The sequence below is a fragment of the Meriones unguiculatus genome, chromosome 12 (genome assembly GCF_030254825.1).
Source record: "Meriones unguiculatus strain TT.TT164.6M chromosome 12, Bangor_MerUng_6.1, whole genome shotgun sequence".
Lineage (NCBI taxonomy): Eukaryota > Metazoa > Chordata > Mammalia > Rodentia > Muridae > Meriones > Meriones unguiculatus.
The window spans coordinates 7,297,265-7,316,500 of record NC_083360.1 but is presented as its reverse complement, the minus strand read 5'-3'; the positions used below and the strand labels follow the sequence as shown (position 1 = coordinate 7,316,500).

At 37.3% G+C, this 19,236-nt stretch overlaps 1 protein-coding gene across 10 annotated transcripts in view; it reads left to right on the top strand.

Moving 5' to 3' along the window:
* Window positions 1-19,236, top strand: part of Pcdh7 (protocadherin 7) — a 441,342-nt gene that overhangs the window by 248,423 nt on the left and 173,683 nt on the right. For 3 of the 10 annotated variants that reach the window (XM_060365304.1, XM_060365307.1, XM_060365302.1), the window contains one exon: window positions 2,522-2,749. The exons of 6 other annotated variants lie outside the window; for them this stretch is intronic. Coding sequence is in view for 2 of the 4 variants with exons in the window: in XM_060365307.1 (XP_060221290.1) it covers window positions 2,522-2,526 (5 nt within the window). In the remaining 2 variants the exon portion in view is untranslated. Of the gene's footprint in view, window positions 1-2,521; window positions 2,750-8,046; window positions 8,120-19,236 lie in introns of those variants that run through there. One more of the 10 variants, XM_060365306.1, reaches the window with a different exon arrangement.

Here is a 19,236-nt window from a genome sequence, read left to right as displayed (position 1 = left end):
ATCACCCTTTCAAATTGTAACCTACTGCATAAGCCCATGCCTCTTGGACTACCTCGTCTTTAATACCATTTCTGGCTTTTTTAAAAAATATGGAAGATTAAGGGGGTTAGAAATTGGAGTTTTGCTGGATCTTTGCCAACAAACTGACAGACATATGATTCATCCTCTGTAACATGGAAAGACTAAGCTAGTTCAGAATGACTTCCAGTGAAAACGGAGGCGTTTGCTTTTCTTTCTAGAGCTGTACTCTTGAGAATGAGTCTGAGAACTTGCTTTAACTCAGTGGTGTGGACTCTAAGATCATGCAATTCATTACCTCATATTGTCGAAAACTCGCCTCATACATTTTCTGAACACTGAAAAAGAAAAAAGAGCTATAATTTAAAATTGTTGTATTTTCTTTTTGTATGTGTATATATGCATGAATGTGCATGGATATGCATTAATATATGAGTGTGTGGGTTATATATTTAGATGTTTGTGTTACCAGTTATTGGGGTAGCCTCACCTTGGGTGGACTATGTTAACGGGAAAATCAGAGTTCAGTCTTGGGGTTCTTAATACAAAAATTAAAAAAAAAAAAGCTAGAGGACAGTTTTATTAGAGTTCAAAAGAAAAACCCCAGGGCAGTCAAGCTGTAAATCTCAGAAGCTGCCAAAAAAGGAAGATGGAGAGAGGTACAGAGAAAATTATGCCATTTATAAACAGCCTCATGGCAGACAAGCGGCCACGTGCTGGGGCCAAGGGCTATAGAAAAGAGTAAAAGCCCTTAAAGTACCAGAGAAAGAATTCTTAGTCTCTGAACAAATGCAGAAATAAAGAGACAAGAGAGGAAAGGAGGAAGAAAACAGGAGTTTCTGCTTCAGGACCCAGAAATGTTGGCACACCTAACAGAAACCTCTGGGGGAATGTAACAAGTGCACAGAGAATAAGGGATTCCAGGGGGTGGGTGGAAACTGCTTTTCCGAAGTAAATAGATAATAAAGTCTGGCTTATAGCAAATCAGAATTCTGAGTGGTTGGTGCCTTTGCCAGGGGGACTGACTAGCTGAATTCTCCTCATGAAGGAAAGAATGGCATGTGTCTACCCAGAAATCGAGTCTACTTTTTTGAATGGAGTGAGATAGGTTTTGGTAATGGACATCCAATGCTATTGGGGAGAGAGAGAGAGAGAAAGAGAGAGAGAGAGAGAGAGAGATTCTTCTGCTGAAAAATGTTTGAGCTTATTTAATTGTTTTGGGAAGAGAAGTACCCCTAGGATACTTGCAGAACTTTGATAGAAGATAGATAAAAGAGTGAACTCAAACTTTGTTACTCTCTGTTCTAGAACAAATGACTGTGGGATGACACAAGGGAAAAATAAATATCTTAATGTACATATAAAATTAACTATAATGCTCTTAAAAATGCTCATTGGAAACTGGTCCAGGTAGTGGGGAGTTGGTGCTCATGCCTTTAATCCCAGCACTCAGCATTTGAGGCCAGCCTGGTCTACAGAGTGAGTACATTCCAGGACAGCCAGGGCTGCACAGAGAAACCCTGTCTTGGAAAAAAACAAAAACAAAAAAGCAAAAAACAAAAAGAAAATAAAGGAGTAAAGAAAACTAGTCCATAAAATAGCCTCTGCTGTTGATTTTATAATGATGAGAAGATTAAGCTCTAAGTTGCTTAACAATATACCATTTTCCATTATTAACATTCTTGGATAGTAGAAAGTTATACATAATGAATTCCACGTCTAATGCCATCTATCAACAGCCACATGGCAGACAACTAGCCATGTGCTGGGGACTAGGGTGTTAAAATAATTAAACAAAACAAAATCTTTAGTACCAAAGTAAGGCACAATACTAGCAGTATTCTGTGTTGTAGGTTAGTGCCATCATTTTCAAATGTTTCATTGGAACTGATGATTGCAACTTTGTAAAAATCTCTAAAAAGAAATGACTCCTTAGAGAATGCTATAATGTTCCAGTGACATTTTACTCACTAGATCTGTCACTGGCAATAGAAAGCCAGTGATTTTCTTGTGTGGACCTGCTACTCACTTTGTTATCTATAGACTTGAGCTATTCCTCTACTATGATATAAATGATGATAACAAAAACTGCAACAGATGACTTACAAAAGTAATTTGTTTGATTATTTTCTAGTCATTAATGTATAAAATATAAACTATTCACAGAGAATCTTAATTTTTTTTTTGCCTGGAAGAGATTATGAAAATTTTCTTCTTTGAAAATTAGCTGAGGAAGAAAAAGGAAAGAAGGAAGGAAAGAAGGACGGAAGGAAGAAAGGAAAGACGGAAGGAAGGAAGGAAGGAAGGAAGGAAGGAAGGAAGGAAGGAAGGAAAAAAGACGGGAGGAAGATAGAATTATTTTCCAAAGTCATTATCTTGTGAGAGAACTGTGAGATAATTTCCTCAGTCTTAGACTGGAGTAAATGTTACTGCATTAGGATGCTGAAAAGTAAAGTTCCTACTTTTCATCTGATGCTTTCTTTGCATCTCTGCATGCCTACAGCGTGAATCAGCGGCGTGAAATGTGAAAGCAGATAAATATTTTTGTACACGAGAAATGAAACACAGCTAAGTTGCATGGCAAGCTGCTCTTCTGGAAGAACACAGAAGATGGTGGACTCTTAGCAAAGTTCGAAAAAGTAAAGATTCTTTGTAATCTACAAGCAACTTTTTTTTTCCCTCTAGATGTGAAACTTGTAAGAAAAAAAAAAAAAAAACAACGAACATGACACTCAACCTAGAATCATGAACTGCCTAACAAAGAACTTGTTGATGCCACTGTTTACCTCTGGACACTTTGGAATGCAGCCCCCTTCTCTTTGAGTTTATAGCAAACAAAACAGAGATGGTTTCCAAAGATTTCAAACAAACATTGAGCAGACATAGCCGTCATTATTTATGCTTGTCTGTCCCCTCTAATCAGCACAGCAGACGTCGACTGAATAAACAGAACATCTTGTAAAGAAAACTGTTTGCACAGATGCATTAGCTGATTGCAGTAGGATATCAGCTAATTGAAGGGGAGGGTGAACATCCTTAGAAGAGAGTACTGCACATTGTTCAGGTTTTAATGCTTTGTGGTGTGTGTGTGTGTGTGTGTGTGTGTGTTCTTTATGAAGTATGCTATGTGAAAAGATAGTGAGTTGAAGTAACAGACATAATGTAAGAAATTATTTTCAAAGCAACAAATAAATGGAGATTAAAGTTTGGTATTTTAACACTTTAAAGAAGATAGTAGAAAATTCAACAATAACAAAAGACAAGGCCAATCTATCTCCACATATATATGAGGCTGGGTAGGGTGATAGTTTTGGGGAGGTGTTTTAGACTACATTTCCCCCCAATAGAGCACAATAATTCTAATGACATTTTCTTATTTTTCAGTTGATTATCAAATAAAAATGATTGTATTGGGTATGTCTTTAAAGATATGAATTATACAGGGTTTGTCAGTGTCTCCTGTTATATAGCTATATGGTATCTTGTTCTAGTACACTGAAATACTGGCTTATCCTATAAATTAAAATAAAGGTAAATTGTAATAAATAAATAAATAAATGAATGAATAAATAAAATGTCAAAAACCCAAAATATAATGCAAGCTCTTTCTGAACATTCAGGTGGATAATTCTAGGTTAGGAGGTAATATCCACATGATTTGGCTTTAGGATAAGTGAGAGAAAGAATCAGGACTCAAGTAATTGGAATAGGTTTTGAGGCACTTTAAGTTAAGAAAATTCTAATTAGCTTTCAGAAGCTGACGACAGGAAGGGAGTCTTTGTGTGTGGGAGAAGAGAGGAGAAGGTAGAATAAAGCCAAGCAGAACAAATGACATGTGCGTGCAAAGAACAATAAAAGAAAGAGCTTAGAATGTTTTCAGTGCAGTTGCCTAATGACATTAGAGTGCTTGTATTTTACAGAATAAGACAAGCAGCTGAAGGGGGAGCAAAGAAAATTAGAAGTCCTGAGTGGGGAGAGAAAGCCATGGTGTCTCATATGGTTAAGTGGATTGATACACTGTCTAAAATACATAGCATAGTTATTCAGTGCTGTGTGGCCATAAATCATATCAACTACACATCAAGCAGCTCCTTGGATTGCCTTCGAAGTTGACCGAATAGTGCTAATGCAATAGGACAGTATAAAAAACACCTAAGTGTATTTTTATGAATTTATGAACTTTAAAAATGTAAAGAGAAACCTCAGAAATACTAATGTATTTTATGCAATATTATCTTTAATGAGTCCATTTTAGTTTGGGGAAGAGCATAGTACATTTATCGTAAATTATATTTTTGCATTTTTGGCAAAGCATTTTAAAATTCTAGTAATATTTTGACACAGTAAATTATTTGAACCTGAATTACAAAATGGTTTATCTGTGAAATTAACACTTTTTGGCCAGCACCATATAAAATATATTACACTTAACCTTTTCCCTTGTAAGAAATTTTTTAACATGTCTCTAACTTAACTAACAAAAAGCAATTCATGTATTTCATACAAATGACCAGTTTTGAAGTTTTCATTAGAATGGAAAAATTCGAATTCTTTCCTTACTAATTAAAGAATATTTAAAAATAAAATTATTCATCTAGCAGTATTTGGCTCTGAGTCTCAGTATTTATTTTGAGGGGATGCTGGGTAGATCCTCTTAGGGGAAAACTCTGTCAGGCTCCTGTCAGCAGGCTTAGCAGAGTATCATTCATAGTGTCAGGGGTTGGCACTCTCCCATGGGGTGGGTCCCTGGTTGGGCTAGGCATCAATTGGGCATTCCCTCAATGTCTGCTCCATCTTTATCCCTGTACATCTTAGAGGCAGGGTAAAATTTGGGTTGACGTTTTTGTGGGCGGGTTGGTATTCCTTGTCATTTGCTAGAGGACTAGTCTATTTAGAGAATGTCCTCATCAGTCTCTATGGGCTCGGCTACCAGCGGTCTCTGATTGACTCCCCCTCACACCCTCCCAGGAACCTTCCCTGACTCAGGTCTCCAGCTTGTCACAGAGATAATCCCACCCTCAGTTTCTCTTTTCTCTTCAGGCTTTATCTCCTCTCTCCCTTGTTCTCCTTAGCATAGGGAGTCTTGGGGAATAGTAAAAGGAAAGAGAAAAGGGCCAGGAAGTAACAGGAGTGCCACAAGAAAATCAACCATGCCAACTAAGCAGGGCCCAGAGGGGTTTACTGACACTGAAGCATCAACCGAGGACCATGCAGGAACTGGACCTAGGCCACCTACAATGATGTAGCAGATGGACAGGTTAGGCTTCATTCATGGGGGTCTTCTAGTAAGGGAAGTGGGGACTGTGTCAGACAGGGACTCACTTGCTAGCTTTTAGATCACTTTCCCCTGGAGGCCACAGGGGAAGAGGACATGTTCAGTCCTGATGCAACTTGATGAGCTGGGGTGGATGGGAAAGGGAGCTCCGCTTTTCTGAGGAAAAGGGGGGAAGAGGGTATGAAGAGTGAGTGGGACTGGGAAAGGAGGGGTAAAGAGGATACAAGGATGTAAAGTGAATATAATAAATAAATGAGAAAAAGAAAATTGTGAAGTGATGAAAAAATGAAAGTAACTAACACACAATGAGCTATACTTTATACATAACTATATTTCCTTATTGATTTAATTTTCATGCATATAATTCAGCAGAACAATACACCTAAAAGAGAAGTTTTTCAAAACTGTGTGACTTTTTATTGTAATAAGAGGAGTTGTTTTCTTGAATTTATTACATGGTTCTCACAGCACTAGATTACCAAAGGCAGGTGGGTCCAAACTTAAGTTCTGAGTCATGTGTACAATCTACTAGCGTTTCCAAAGATATAAGTCAGGCATTTCACTTATAATTTAATATGCATTTAGCTTTTGCTTTCAATTAAAGTTTATTTATGAGATTTATAATGAGACTGTTTTTTAAAAGTTGCTCATAAATTGAGGGGTACTAAAAGGAGAATTTTATTGATATGAATTTATTTATTTTTAAAGCCAAGTGTTTATTAAAATAACTGTGTGATTTCAAACTGGTATGGGCTAAAAAATATGTAATATATACAGCACCATTACTCATTAAAATGATGAACTATTTTCTGGGTTTTCTTGAATCTTCCTGTTAGGGTTGTTAATTATTTTGTCTTATGTGATCAGTTATAATTTGTCTTTTTTAGGAAGAAGTATGTATAAAAGCTGTAACCAGGTATTTGCTGGGTAGTCTTGGGAAAAGAGAAATGATCAACCAGCAGCAATTGTAACAGTGCCTATGCCATGACTAAGTCCTATCGAAGCACCATTCCAGCAGTTGCATAGAATATTACCATTGTAATGTATAGATTACTTTCTTCCAATATATTCATGAAATCCTATCAATTGGCAATCTGCATAGATAAGTTTTGTTATTATTATTATGGCTCTTTGGGATTTATTTTGTTGATAGTTAAACTCAAGTGAAACCTCAAGTGAACGTTATCTTGCATTTTATCTTAACTAGGTGACAACATTAGTTTGTGCATTTTCCCTATTTCAGTAAGTGATTGGTATTTATTAGTCTCTCTATTTTGAATAAAAAATTGAGACCTTCCATTTTTTTAACATGAGTTCTAAGTATAGAGAAATTGAGAGATGAAAGACTTAATGATTGAATAATTTCACAGGAAAGTAAAGTGCTTGGGTTGAATTTCTTTGTTTTCACTGTTGATGGAGATTCTATCCACTCTGTGTTCCATTTCCTGACTTGAAAATGGAATAAATAGTAGCCCATATTAAGCTTCCAATAATTTATGCACACATTATTTAAGTAGTGTGAAATGAAGTCCAAAACCGGGGGCATTTTGATCCTTAACTACAAAAATATAAAAAATAAAAAAATAATAAAAGCAGTTCCCAAATGCATATTGGACATGTCTGCATCTAAGTAAAAAGAGCATAGGGATTGATGCAGTAAAAATCAGATATTTAAAATGAAGTTGTAATTGCATGGATCAGAAAGATATTTGGAGAAATAATTGTAAAATATAGTCATGCTAAATAGCACAATCACAATGACATCATATATGCCTTTTTATTTGGATAAAATAAGATGAGGGAAGGATAAAAAATGTACTCTCAAATAACTTTCATGTACAGAAAAGAATAAAAATATGAAAACTTGAGACATTAGTTAAGAGAGAATAGAATTGAATCTTTCACATATGAGTTACTCAAAGTGTTTTTTATTTTTTGCATCTAATTTTTCTCCACATTTTCTTAGACATGATAGATGCATGTCAAACTTTTCCACTATCCATGTGAAGCTCAATTCAAGTTGTATAAATTTATTTTATGTAGAAAATAAAAGCGGGACAACAATGAGACAAAAAAACTCTGCTGATTTTTTAAAATTAAAATTAGTGTGTAAAAAATAAATTTACATTGAATTTTTATTTGAATAGAGAATTAAAAAATATTAAGGTTGATACAACTAAATCATCTATTAATGAGACATGTGACCTAAGGGAAAAAAGAAGATATAACTATTTCTTGAAAATTTAACTCATATCTTGACATTGAATGTTTGTTGATCCATAGGTCTCCTGAGATATTTTTTCTCACAAATACTCCTTTACAAAATGAATACAATTATGTCTCATTTCTGAGATGGGAACATTTATAAAATTCTATTTTATTGACATTACTCTTTTAAAGTAAGGAGTTTCAGTTATTATCTTAATAAAATTAATTAGATAGGCTTACAAAAGCACAGTAGGATTATGGCAACCAGTCATACTTAAAGTTCAAAGCAAATAAAAACCTGTAGAGGAAATTCTGCTTTAAATTCTGCTTTAAATGTTTAACCTGCACATTATATAAAAAGTTGTGATGTAGGTATCTGTATATTTATGTGTACATGAAGATACTCATCCATTTTTGGTGTTTCTAATTGAAGGTAGAAAGAATCTAGTAATCATTTTATATTAGTGAAATACATATTTACATCTAAGACTTCAGCGACAGACTTGAATGCATATTACTATTTATCTTGCTGTTTTTTTCCCCAGTTTTCTCTACTTGGGGGGACTTGGCAAGAGCTTGGCTAGGCTACCACCAGCAGTAGCCATCTTGTAGAAGAAGGTATGTACCATCACAGTTCAAATAAGTCAAGCCACTCCTTGTCCTACAATTTCATCATGTATCTGCCATGAGAAGATGAGAATGTAGAGCTCATTGCCGTACTTTCGGGATGAAAACAGAATGGACATGTTCTTGACAAGCACAAAGACACTACTGAAACTGTTGTGGGCCACAAAACTAAACTGCTGGTAACCAATAATGCTCCATTGTTTGGGGCATGGATCTACTTCATCTGAAACAATACATCTAACAATTAAACCAATCTATTTTCTTGAACCTTTTGAGTATTCATATTTCTTTTGAATCTGGTGATATACAACACACACACACACTTTCCGTATATCATCTCATTTATAATGCTTACCTGGTATATTTTACTCTTTATAAAACTGCACTTTACAAAAATGCAGTTACTAATCTTAACTGACAGAAAATGAAACCACTGATTAGTGCCTTTATGCCTCGACTTGTGTTGCTTGACAGACAAAAGCCGACTGCTTCCGTTGCCTTTTCATATCACTTGGAATGAGTGCATAGTCCTGTGTTTCTCCCAGTTAATGGGCTTTGAAAACTATTCTGTCTTCTACTAACACTGAATTATCTGAACACTGCATTGTCACAGGAATGGTGGGTTCAGAGGCTACTCTATGGACAGTTGTTTGTTTTCACTGTGGAATGTCTAATTTGTGGCAAGAAATTGACAGGAGAAATTGACAGATGATTTGTTCTTAGGAGTAGTAATTAATATTTTTTGAGAGCTTACCGCACTTTGTTTTCCTTATTTACCCATGTAAGGGCCTTCAACAGAATGGGATACATTTCTGGTCTTGCAGTTTGATAGAAGCAGTGGGCATGCTGAATCAGAGCTTTAGAGGCAAAGTTAACAATAGTATTAGATGTTTGTGACTGAATGACTGACGTGAAGTTCCATGCTGGCAATTTATAGTCCTTTCTCTTTTCATTTTATAGATGAACTACTTAGATCCATGATTTATTCTACTTCTTTTTTAAACACTTTTCTAATTATTCTCATTTATTTATTTTATTCACATTACATCCTTGTAGCCCCTTTCTTTGTCCCCTCCCAGACTTTTTCTCTTTGCCCCTCCCCTTTTCCTCAGAAAAAAGAATCCACCCCAGCTCATCAAGTTGCATCAGGCCTGAACATGCCCTCTTCTCCTGTGGCCTCTCAAGGCAGCTGCCAGGGGAAAGTAATCTAAAAACTAGCAAGTGAGTCCCTGTCCCATGCGGTCCCCACTTCCCTTACTAGAGGACCCCCTCGAAGCCTAAGCTGCCCATCTGCTCCATCTTTGTAGGGCACCTAGGTCCAGTTCATACATGGTCCTTGGTTGATGCTTCAGTCTCAGCAAACCCTCGGGCTCCGCTTAGTTGTCTCTGTTGTTTTACTTGTGGAGCTCCTGTTACTTCCTGCTCCTTTTCTCGTTCCTCTCACTATTTCCCAAGACTCTCTACTCATTGACCAAGGTTTGGCTGTGAGATTTAGCATCTTTTTTGAGGTTCTGGTGAGTAGAGCATCACAGAGGACATCTATGACAGGCTCCTGTCTGGAGGCTTAGCAGAGGATCGTTTATAGTGTCAGGGGCTGGCATTCACTTTTCTTAAATTTTTGAGATTATTATATAATCAGATCATTTCCTTTTTCTCTTTTCCCTCTCCAGACTCACCCTTATACTCTTCCTTTATCTCTTTCAAGTCATGGCCTCATTTTTTTCAATATATATATATATATATATAATATATTTAAATATATATATATTGAATAATTGAATACATATATTGAACAATATATATTCTAAAATACATAATACAGCTTGCTTAGTTTATATAATATTACTCGTATGTATGTTTTCAGGCTAGACCATTGGTATTTGATAACCAATTTGTATTCCTTAAGAAAAACTATTTCTCCCGTCTTCAGGGTTCATTGTTCAGTGCAGTTCTTTGTACAGTGTAGAGACCTGGTGCTCTTCCCCCAGCCACGTTAGAATGCCTACTGCTGTTGTCTCTGTCCAGCTTAGGTTTAGGCACTCACGTCTGTGAGACCTTATGCGTGTAGCTTCTGACTTTCCTAGGAGAAAAATCATGGAGAAAAATTCTCGCAGCAAACTCCCTAGCTCTTGCAAGCTCACTGCCTCCTCTTCCTCAATGTTCCCTGAGTCTCGGGTGCAGTTATTTTGTAGAAATAGCAGTTGGGACTGGTTTCCACAGCTCTGCATTTTGAATGGCTGTGGTTAATGATTTGCTTAATAATAGTAAGTGCCCAGAAAAGTGCTTTCTATTCCTTTGCTGAAGATCCACTTCCTGCAAAAGTGAGGGAATCCACAGTGCTACTGATAAAAATTTTGCTTGAGTGCTTATCTATCTTTAATTCATATATATGCTTGTATTTCTTTGTACAAAGGACTTGGATGGTGCTTTTAAATCCGTAAAAATGTATATTAGTTTACCTCCTGTTGCTTTAAATTTAGCAATTGTTCGTTGTAGTTGTTTTATATTTAAACATGATTCTCAAAATTTGCTTTATATTTATCAGTAATCTTTAAAATACATTCATTTTTACTGTAAGTGTATGTGATTAATATGAAATAATAAAATTTAACTATTTTCTTGAATTTATATTCATATTTATCAAGCCTAACTCAAAACTGGGAGATAAAGTATTTTGCATTAATGAAATAATGCAAATCTATTAATTCAATAATTTATATTTTCACAACTATAATTATATGGTATATTTTAAATTAACGAACATGAAATTTGTTTCTTCCATTTTCTTACAAATTGCAGTGAGTTGTTAATATGCTTTTTGATCACTTCCTCCTGATGGGACCTCCCTACCAGGCCACAGGGAAGAAGAGGAACTCAGTTCTTAGATAAAGAGATGAACTGGGTAGGAGGCCTCCCCTATTCTGAGGAACAGGAAAGAGGTGATGCAGGAGGGAGGGTAGGGTTGGGAGGAGAGGAGAGAGAGATCTATGAAGGAATTGTAAACTGAATTAATTAATAAAGAAAAAAATCTTGAGTAGAAAATTGTTCAGTTTCCATGCATGTATAGGCTTTTTGTTATTTCTGTTGTTGTTCAGGTGTAGTTTTAGACTTATGGTGGTCTAAAATGATACAAGGGACTATTTCAAACTTCTTGTATCTGTTGAGGCTTGATTTGTGCCTGACTATATAGTCAGTTTTGGAGACGGTTCCATGAGGTGTTGAGAAGATATACACTCTTTTGTGTTTGGGTGAAAGGTTCTATAGACATCTATTAGGTCCATTTGATTTAGGACCTCTGTAAGTGTTGTTATTTTTCTATATAGTTTCTGTAAAACTTAAACAAACAAAAAAATGCTTTGCTTTTGTTTGACCAGAGTATTAAAATATTTTTCAAGCCTTTACTCCTTCCGAAAACTGTTTTCTTCATAGATCATAGATGAGATGTAAAATTACTTTTCATGGAAATTTAAGCTGTTAGCTCTCAAGAGAGGTGCTGCCTAGTGAGGCTGAAGTTTTGAAGAAGTTAAAGCAGACTTTTAAAAGGGGTGAGTGAGGGATGTATCAGGATATAGATTCAGTGAGAGAGTAACTAGCATGTGCAAGCAAGACAAAAAAAAAACTGAAATGAGTGGGAAGAAAGGAAGAAAGAGATAGAGGATAAAGTAAAACAAAGAGAAGTTTTCCTAAATCCATAAGTATTTCTGGTCAAATTATTACAAATACATAACTTTATCTGGCTGGGCTGGCAATTTTCATCTAAAACTATTTCAGCAGCTGAAAATGCCCGTCTGGGATTTTTCAGGTTAGTTAATTTTCAGCACATACAACATGACTTAAGTGGCTAACCTACCCTTCTTTAACATGGCCTGCTGTTTCAGACCACCAACTTTAAAACTCCTCAGACTTTCCAAACAAGAGCTGCTTGGTTTTTAATGATAATAGCTTTTTAAATTAAATTTTATTTTTATATTAATTACAGTTTATTTACTTTGTATCTCAGCTGTAGCCCCCTTCTTCATTCCCTCCTAATCCCACCCTCCCTCATGTCCTCCCTGCCCCTCTCTAAATCCACTGATAGGGGAAGTCCTCCTCCCCTTCCATTTGGCCCTAGCTTATAAGGTCTCTTCAGGACTGGCTGCAATGTCCCCCTCTGTGCTCTATCAAGGATAGACAATCCACTGAGTTCATGTCAGATATAGTCTCTGTTCCCCTTACTAGGTTAACCACTTGGATACTGAGCTGCCAAGGGCTACATCCGAGCAGGGGTTCTAGGTTATGTCCATGTATGGTCCTTGGTTGGAGAAGCAGTCTCAGAAGAGATCCCTGCCTGTGCCAGATATATTTGGTCCTTGTGGAGCTCCTGTCCTCTCCAGGTCAAGAGCTGTTAAAATCAAAGGGTTTCATTGTGGATCGCTGACTGCTACCAGCTTACCTAAGGAGTGTAGGTAGGCTACAAGTAATTGCAGAACCCGTGTCTCCAGTTAGCATATATTATCGCAAAGCAAGAACTACACTGTCTGAATCACTACCTAAATTACTTCTTACTCTTTCAAGCTTGGAGACCTACATACTTAAATGTCTCTACTAAATTAAAAAAGAATGTTACACTTTTCCATAAAAGTGTTCAGGGCAAAAGCAACCTCTTTTGATGTCTCCAAATATTCATCAAGGATAGCTATCATTGTTTTGTGAACAGGATTTGATATCCATGAACTGTTTCATTGTAGGTTTAATGTGTTGCCTTTAAAATGTTTGTTGTTGGTGGTGTGGGGGTGTGTGTGGTTCAGACAGGGTTTCTCTGTGTGGCCTTGGCTGTCCTGGACTTGCTTACTACACCACGCTGGCCTGGAACACACAGAGTCCGCCTTCCTCTGCCTGCCAGAGTGCTGGGAACACATGTTTGTCCGCTGTGCCCTGCACGTGGTGCCTCTACACTGTGGAGTAGTACTTTTTTTGTTTTGTTTTGTTTTGTTTTACGCTTAAATGCTGTATTCTTCTGACAATGATATTCTTGATAAGGCTATTAATTCGAATTAACTGGGAGTTTGAAATTTTCATCAAATTAGTAGGAACCATTAAAACAAAAAGTTTTGTTTCCTTGAAATGAATGTCGTGTGGACAGAAGAGGTTCACTAGGTATTGCTTCCTCCTTTTTGAAGCAAATTGTGATAAAGAATGCACCGAAAGAGTCTGCAATGAGCATGCCTCTCATTTCTGTTAGAAAGGATGATTCTTGAAGTATGTAAGAATGATTAAAACTGCACTTCTGTAAGTGGCTTTAGACACACTACCAGAACTCTGTCCCACAGACCGGTGGGTGCATGTCGCCAGCCCTGAGCGGGGCTCCAGCCACGAGCACAGAGACCTGCTGTGATCCCAACTCTCCTTCACAGACAGAAAGCAAGGAAACTTTAGCAATATTTGCGTAGGAATAAATACAAACACATTTAAGATGTTTCGTTTGTGCTTTGTTGAAAGAAGGGAGAAAATGATTGAATAAGCACACATTTTTCTGTTTCCAAATTTCAAGAGAAGATAGAAGTAGAGTATCACCCACAGACTCATCAGGTTAGTTGAGCAGCTCTGTCTTGTAGCTGGTAGACTGTTCAGCATCAATTCTCCATCAGCTTGGACACAGTGGCTCCACTTAGTAGTTAAGAGTTGACTATGCATTCTGCCCAAAGATAGAAAGAACCAGATGGGACAGGAGCTCCAAACAGAGACCAACAGAGCAAAAACAAAACAAAACAAAACAAAACAGCCCTGGGGGCCGTGAAGAGAATGATACCCCAAACAGGGACCATGCACGGAAAGGATCTAAAACCCCAGCTCAGATGAAGCCCATAGACTTAGTCTCCAAGGGGTCCCAAGTAAGGGAAACAAAGGGGAACAGGTGCTGTCTCTGACATGAACTCAGTGGCAGGCACCGCCCCCTAAGGGGTGCAGCCTTTCCAGGCCACAGAGGAAGACAATGCAACTAGTCTTGATGAGACATGATGGGCTAGGGTTAGATGGAAGATGAGTATGTGTTTCTCTCAGTGGACTAGGGAAGGGGCACAGGAGAGGAAGAGGGAAGTAGGGTGAGATTGGGAGGAGATGAGGGAAGGGGCCACAGCCGGGATACAAATGAATAAATTGTAATAAATGATAATAATAATAATAAGAAGAAGAAGAAGAAGAAGAAGAAGAAGAAATTAAAAATCAAAAGTGTTGACTATGTTCTTCAGTTGGTGTTTCTGTCTCTGCAAGCCCCATGCATGGAATGGACCTAGGTCCACTACACATATGTAACTGATGGGCAGCTTGATCTTCACGTGTGTTCGCTAGTTAGCTGAGCAGGTGCTGTCTAGGACATGGGTTCTGTTGCCTACTTTTCAATCACTCCCGCATAAAGGGTCTGGCTTGCCTGGCCTCAGGGATGAGCTCCATCCCGATATGGAAGTGCTGAGGCTGGGGCTCCCTTTTTCTAAATGGAAAAGGGAGCATGGCTAGGGGGAAGCGGGATAGGGGGCGGAACCAGGAGGAGAGGAGGGAGGAGGCTATGGTCGGATGTCAAGTGAACGTATAAATTAAAAATAAAATTTAAAGAATGAATGGACTTTGTATTGTTACAAGCAGGAAGGAATATTTACCTCGAATGATGCATCAAAATATTATTAAATCTAAAATGAATATATATATATATATATATATATATATAAATTATTTTCAAGGACAAAACCCCTGTTAGTTCCATGAGAGAAACTTATTCAGTGAGCCAATCACCTAAATAAAAACGGGAAATGTCCACTTTAATCCTTCTTAGGAAATGAATTAGGTGACACAGGAACCGCTCTGCCTCAATTTTCATGTTGAAAGAATCTGGAAATTTGCTAAAGCTTTTATTATTTTATGTAGCTTTAAAGATGTCTTCCTATGTACTGATATTTAAAATCAGGAAATGGAAGCAGACATGGAGGCACAGGCCTTTAAACCGAGCACTGTGGAGGCAGAGGCAGGTAGAGTTGAAGGCCAGCCTGGTCTAGGAGCAAGTTACAGGACAGCCAGCACTACACAGAAAAAACATTACCTTGAATAACTAAAAACAAATAAATAAACAGACAAATAAATAAAATTAGACAATAGATTTAAAATGTAGACATTCAATATAAGTAAAAACAATTTACTCTAAAATTATCGTAATTTTAAAGGTTATTTCGATCCATATAAAGATTGTAGCTGACAACATGAATAGGAAGATTGGAAAGCAGTGATTGACACTGACAAAGAGGAAAAAAAAGTCATAAACACGATTGATTTTTATCCTCTTGGTTTTTCACTTTGTGTGAATTGTAATTTCAGGCCGTACTTTGGAAACTAATCATAAAAGAGCCCAATAGCTTGCTGCGGACGTTTCCTCAAATCGGACGAGATAGCACTTCCTGCGCATTGAGAACCAAGCGAGTCTCATTGTTGGCATTATTATTTTTAAGCTGAGCGCCTGAATATTATGTGTTCCTGACTTTGCGCTCTCTTCTTAAAATTATAGCTTATACTTTTGAATGAAAACTATACAGGCTGTAATTGGAGGAAAAAATAGACAATTGTGTTCATTTTTAGCAGTAGTATACTGTGAGTTTTAGAAAAAAAAGTACAATAAGAGGTCATAAAATCTTTAAAATCTTATACTTTCATTTCTTCCTGTACTGTATTCTTATGATTTTTATTTAAAATATATGCTATAAATTTCACTATATACTTTATGTATGTTGTCCTCAGAATGTTCTCTATATAAATTTAACTAACACATGTAGTTCTTAGATTTTTGTTGAAAATGTTTCCCTAGAAACCAAATAAATAAAAGAATATTATTCTACATAACAGTATTTATACCTTGAGCATGTTGACTAAACTTATTTTTCAAATATATTTTGAATGGAATTTGTGCATCAGTTACTGTTTAATATCTAGGCACATGGAAAAACGTTAACCATGGGCAGTTTTTATTCTTACCACAAACTCAGGATTCATAGGGAAAACTTACACATTGATAACAGGAGAAATTACTATGAATGGAAATACAAGTAACTGTAACAGAAGAAATAAAAGGAAAGATAGAAGGAGAAGAGGGAATGAAGAATGCCCCACCCCAGCTTCAGACTAGAAGGGCTATGGCAAGGACAGCACATGGACAGAACTGTGATTCTCTTTTGTTCTTCTAATTGAAAAGAATCCTGAGACCACATGCTTCTCAACCAACAACTTCTACACACACTGTCATCCACGAGTTTATTTTCCACAAAGAAAACTTTGTTTCTCTTAACCATCCAAGTTAAGTTCCTTTTGCATTTACTTAGTGTCTAGTCTTAGAGTAGTACTGGGTTTAGTCAGCAGCCTCCAGGTGAACAAGAATACCACTAGGGTTAAGTTGGAAACCTGAAACTGACAGGGACACAGTTCGAGGGCACATGGTTAATCCAAGTTCCTCAAGCCTCCCTGTGGATGTATGCCTTTATATTTCCTCTGTCTTTTTGTTTTCGTTGACTGAACAACCCTTATCCTTATATTAGCATCCATAAATACCTCTTTCCAAGAATTAATGGGACAGATCATGAATAAAATCATAATCTCTCTTTTCCTTTATCATATTTTGTGTGTATCTCTGTCAGGGAATATTTACTAAGAGCCTGTTATGTTGCTAGCAATGCCCTGAGAACAAAGAAGCATTTCAGCTTTAAAAAACTAGGCTTTTTTATGTCTGAATTCAGAGCATAGACTAACTGGTTATTTATGGCCAGTGCTCACTTAGTGAGTCCTGTGCCCTCACTATAAGAGCTTGTATAATATTTTGCATGTCATTCTTTGCAACACATAAAGAATTCCTGTGCACTCTCAGAGACGCTGTGTACCGTTCCTTTCCTTGAAGGTGTACTGTCTCACATACTTCACGAATTCCTAGGTATAAAAGAAGCTTAGCTGTGTGCTTCCAATGGAGTGTGTCAGTCTATTCTCTTCCTCCTAAAAAAGAGAATGGAAAGCACAAGAATAGAAGTGCATACTGGGAAAGCAACTTTGGGAAGGCATCGACTAAGCAAAGTGAAGCATAGTTTTTGTTTGGTTATTATACTGAGATAAGCAGTAGGTAGCTAGGGTTGAGGAGGATGTGATTCAATTACAAGTCGTTTCTGCCTGGGAAGAAAAAAGAGAGAGGGGAGAAATAGAGAGAGAGAGAGAGACAGAGAGAGAGACAGAGACAGAGAGAGACAGAGAAAGACAAAGAGAGAGACAGAGAGAGAAAGAGACAGAGATAAAAGCAAGCTGGAAGGAAATTCTGTACCTGGAAACTACAATTGAGATACATACATTTAAAGTATACCAGCTTTTTATGTAGGTATGGAACAAAGTATAAAATTTTCCTTTAGTTTTATTAAATAATACTGGCATTTAAAATTATAGATTCTATCGCCTCTGAAAGACTCTACCTAGCAGTGTATCAAAGCAGATGCAGAGACTCCTAACCAAACTTTCGGCAGAGTACAGGGAATCATATGAAAGAAAGGAGAGTTAGTATGACCTACAAAGGACAGGAGCTCCACAGGACAAAATATATCAGGGCACAGGGGCCATCTATGAGACTGTTTCTCTAACCAAGGACCATGTAAGGATATAACCTAGGACCTCTGCTTGGATGTAGCCCATGGTAGCTCAGTAACCAAGTGGGCTACCTTAGTAAGGGGAACAGGAACTATTTCTGACATGAACTCAACAACTGGCTCCTTTACCTCCCCACCCCCTCCCCAAGGGAGGAACAGTCTTGATAGGCCATAGAAGAGGACATTGCAGCCAGTTCTGATGAGACCTGATAAGCTAGGGTCAGATGGAAGGGGATAAGGACCTCCTCTATCAGTGGACTTGGAAAGGGACAGCAGATGAGGGAGGGAAGATGGGATTGGGAGGGAATGAAGGAGGGGACTAGAGCTGGGATGCAAAGTAAATAACCTGTGATTAATATAAAAAATTAAAATTAATAAAAAATATAAAATTATACATTCCACAGACAAATCTACCTTGGTGACTGTTTATCTCCTGTTTGGAGGAGCCGAGTAATTAGCTTTCTGGCTTGTGGTGTATCTCTGTGCACACACACTTTTGCCTAAAGAGATAAACACTGTTTATTGAGTACTTCAGACGCCCTGCACTCTGAGTTCTGTGTTAATTAATGTGATTATCACAGCAGTCCTTCTCCATCTTACATGAGGAAACTGAGGCTTGCAGCTACCCTTTAGTCCTGGTTACCCATGCGCTCTTTCACCAGGTGGTCAGACCGGACTCTGAAGCCCTGTGCCGTTCACATTCCTATGTCATTGACATTTACTGTCTATAGGGTTTTGTTTCCGGCAATGCTCTCTACAAAAGACCTATTACATTCCAGGTTTCCTAATGTAAATTATACAGCACGGAGGTGACAGTTTTGCTTTCTTCCTGGTACAAATAGAACTTCCTGTCATTGGAATGCTTCCTGCTGAAATATCAGTTTTTAACCCATTCTATTTTTGTTTCCATTTTCTAACTATGACCAGCAATCTACGTTGATTCACAGAACGTGTGTAATTGTTAGTTATATAAGTCAGAAGAAGACTGGTGTGGTATATTTGGTGTAACTACAAACCTACATAAATGGTAGCAGGTAGTTTTAAGAAACGGAAGTCCAGGATTTCACATGCTGCTTGCCCCCTTTGTCTCCCTTTAAGATCTTTCTGGTCAAAAGCATAGATGAAGGAAACACAGAAACAATGTTTCCTTCCAGCTCCAAAAAGACCAGCCTCAGCCTTCACTGGTAAAATGCTAGGGTGAAAGTTCATACACATTTCAGCGAAATAATTCATTTACACTCTACTGACTCACTTAATTTTTAAGATAGTCATGTCTTCGTTGCTTGAAACATTCAGAGAAATTTCTTGACATGGTGATTCAGAAGGACAGCTGTATAGGGTTGACAGAGTGCATTTGGTCTGAAAGTGCCTGACCTTGAGTTTCTTAATGTGCTCTTACAGTTAAGTGTTCATGCAGTCTCAGAAAACTTAAGAATACATTTACAGGGCCTGCAGAAAGTCTCAGCTGGTAAATAA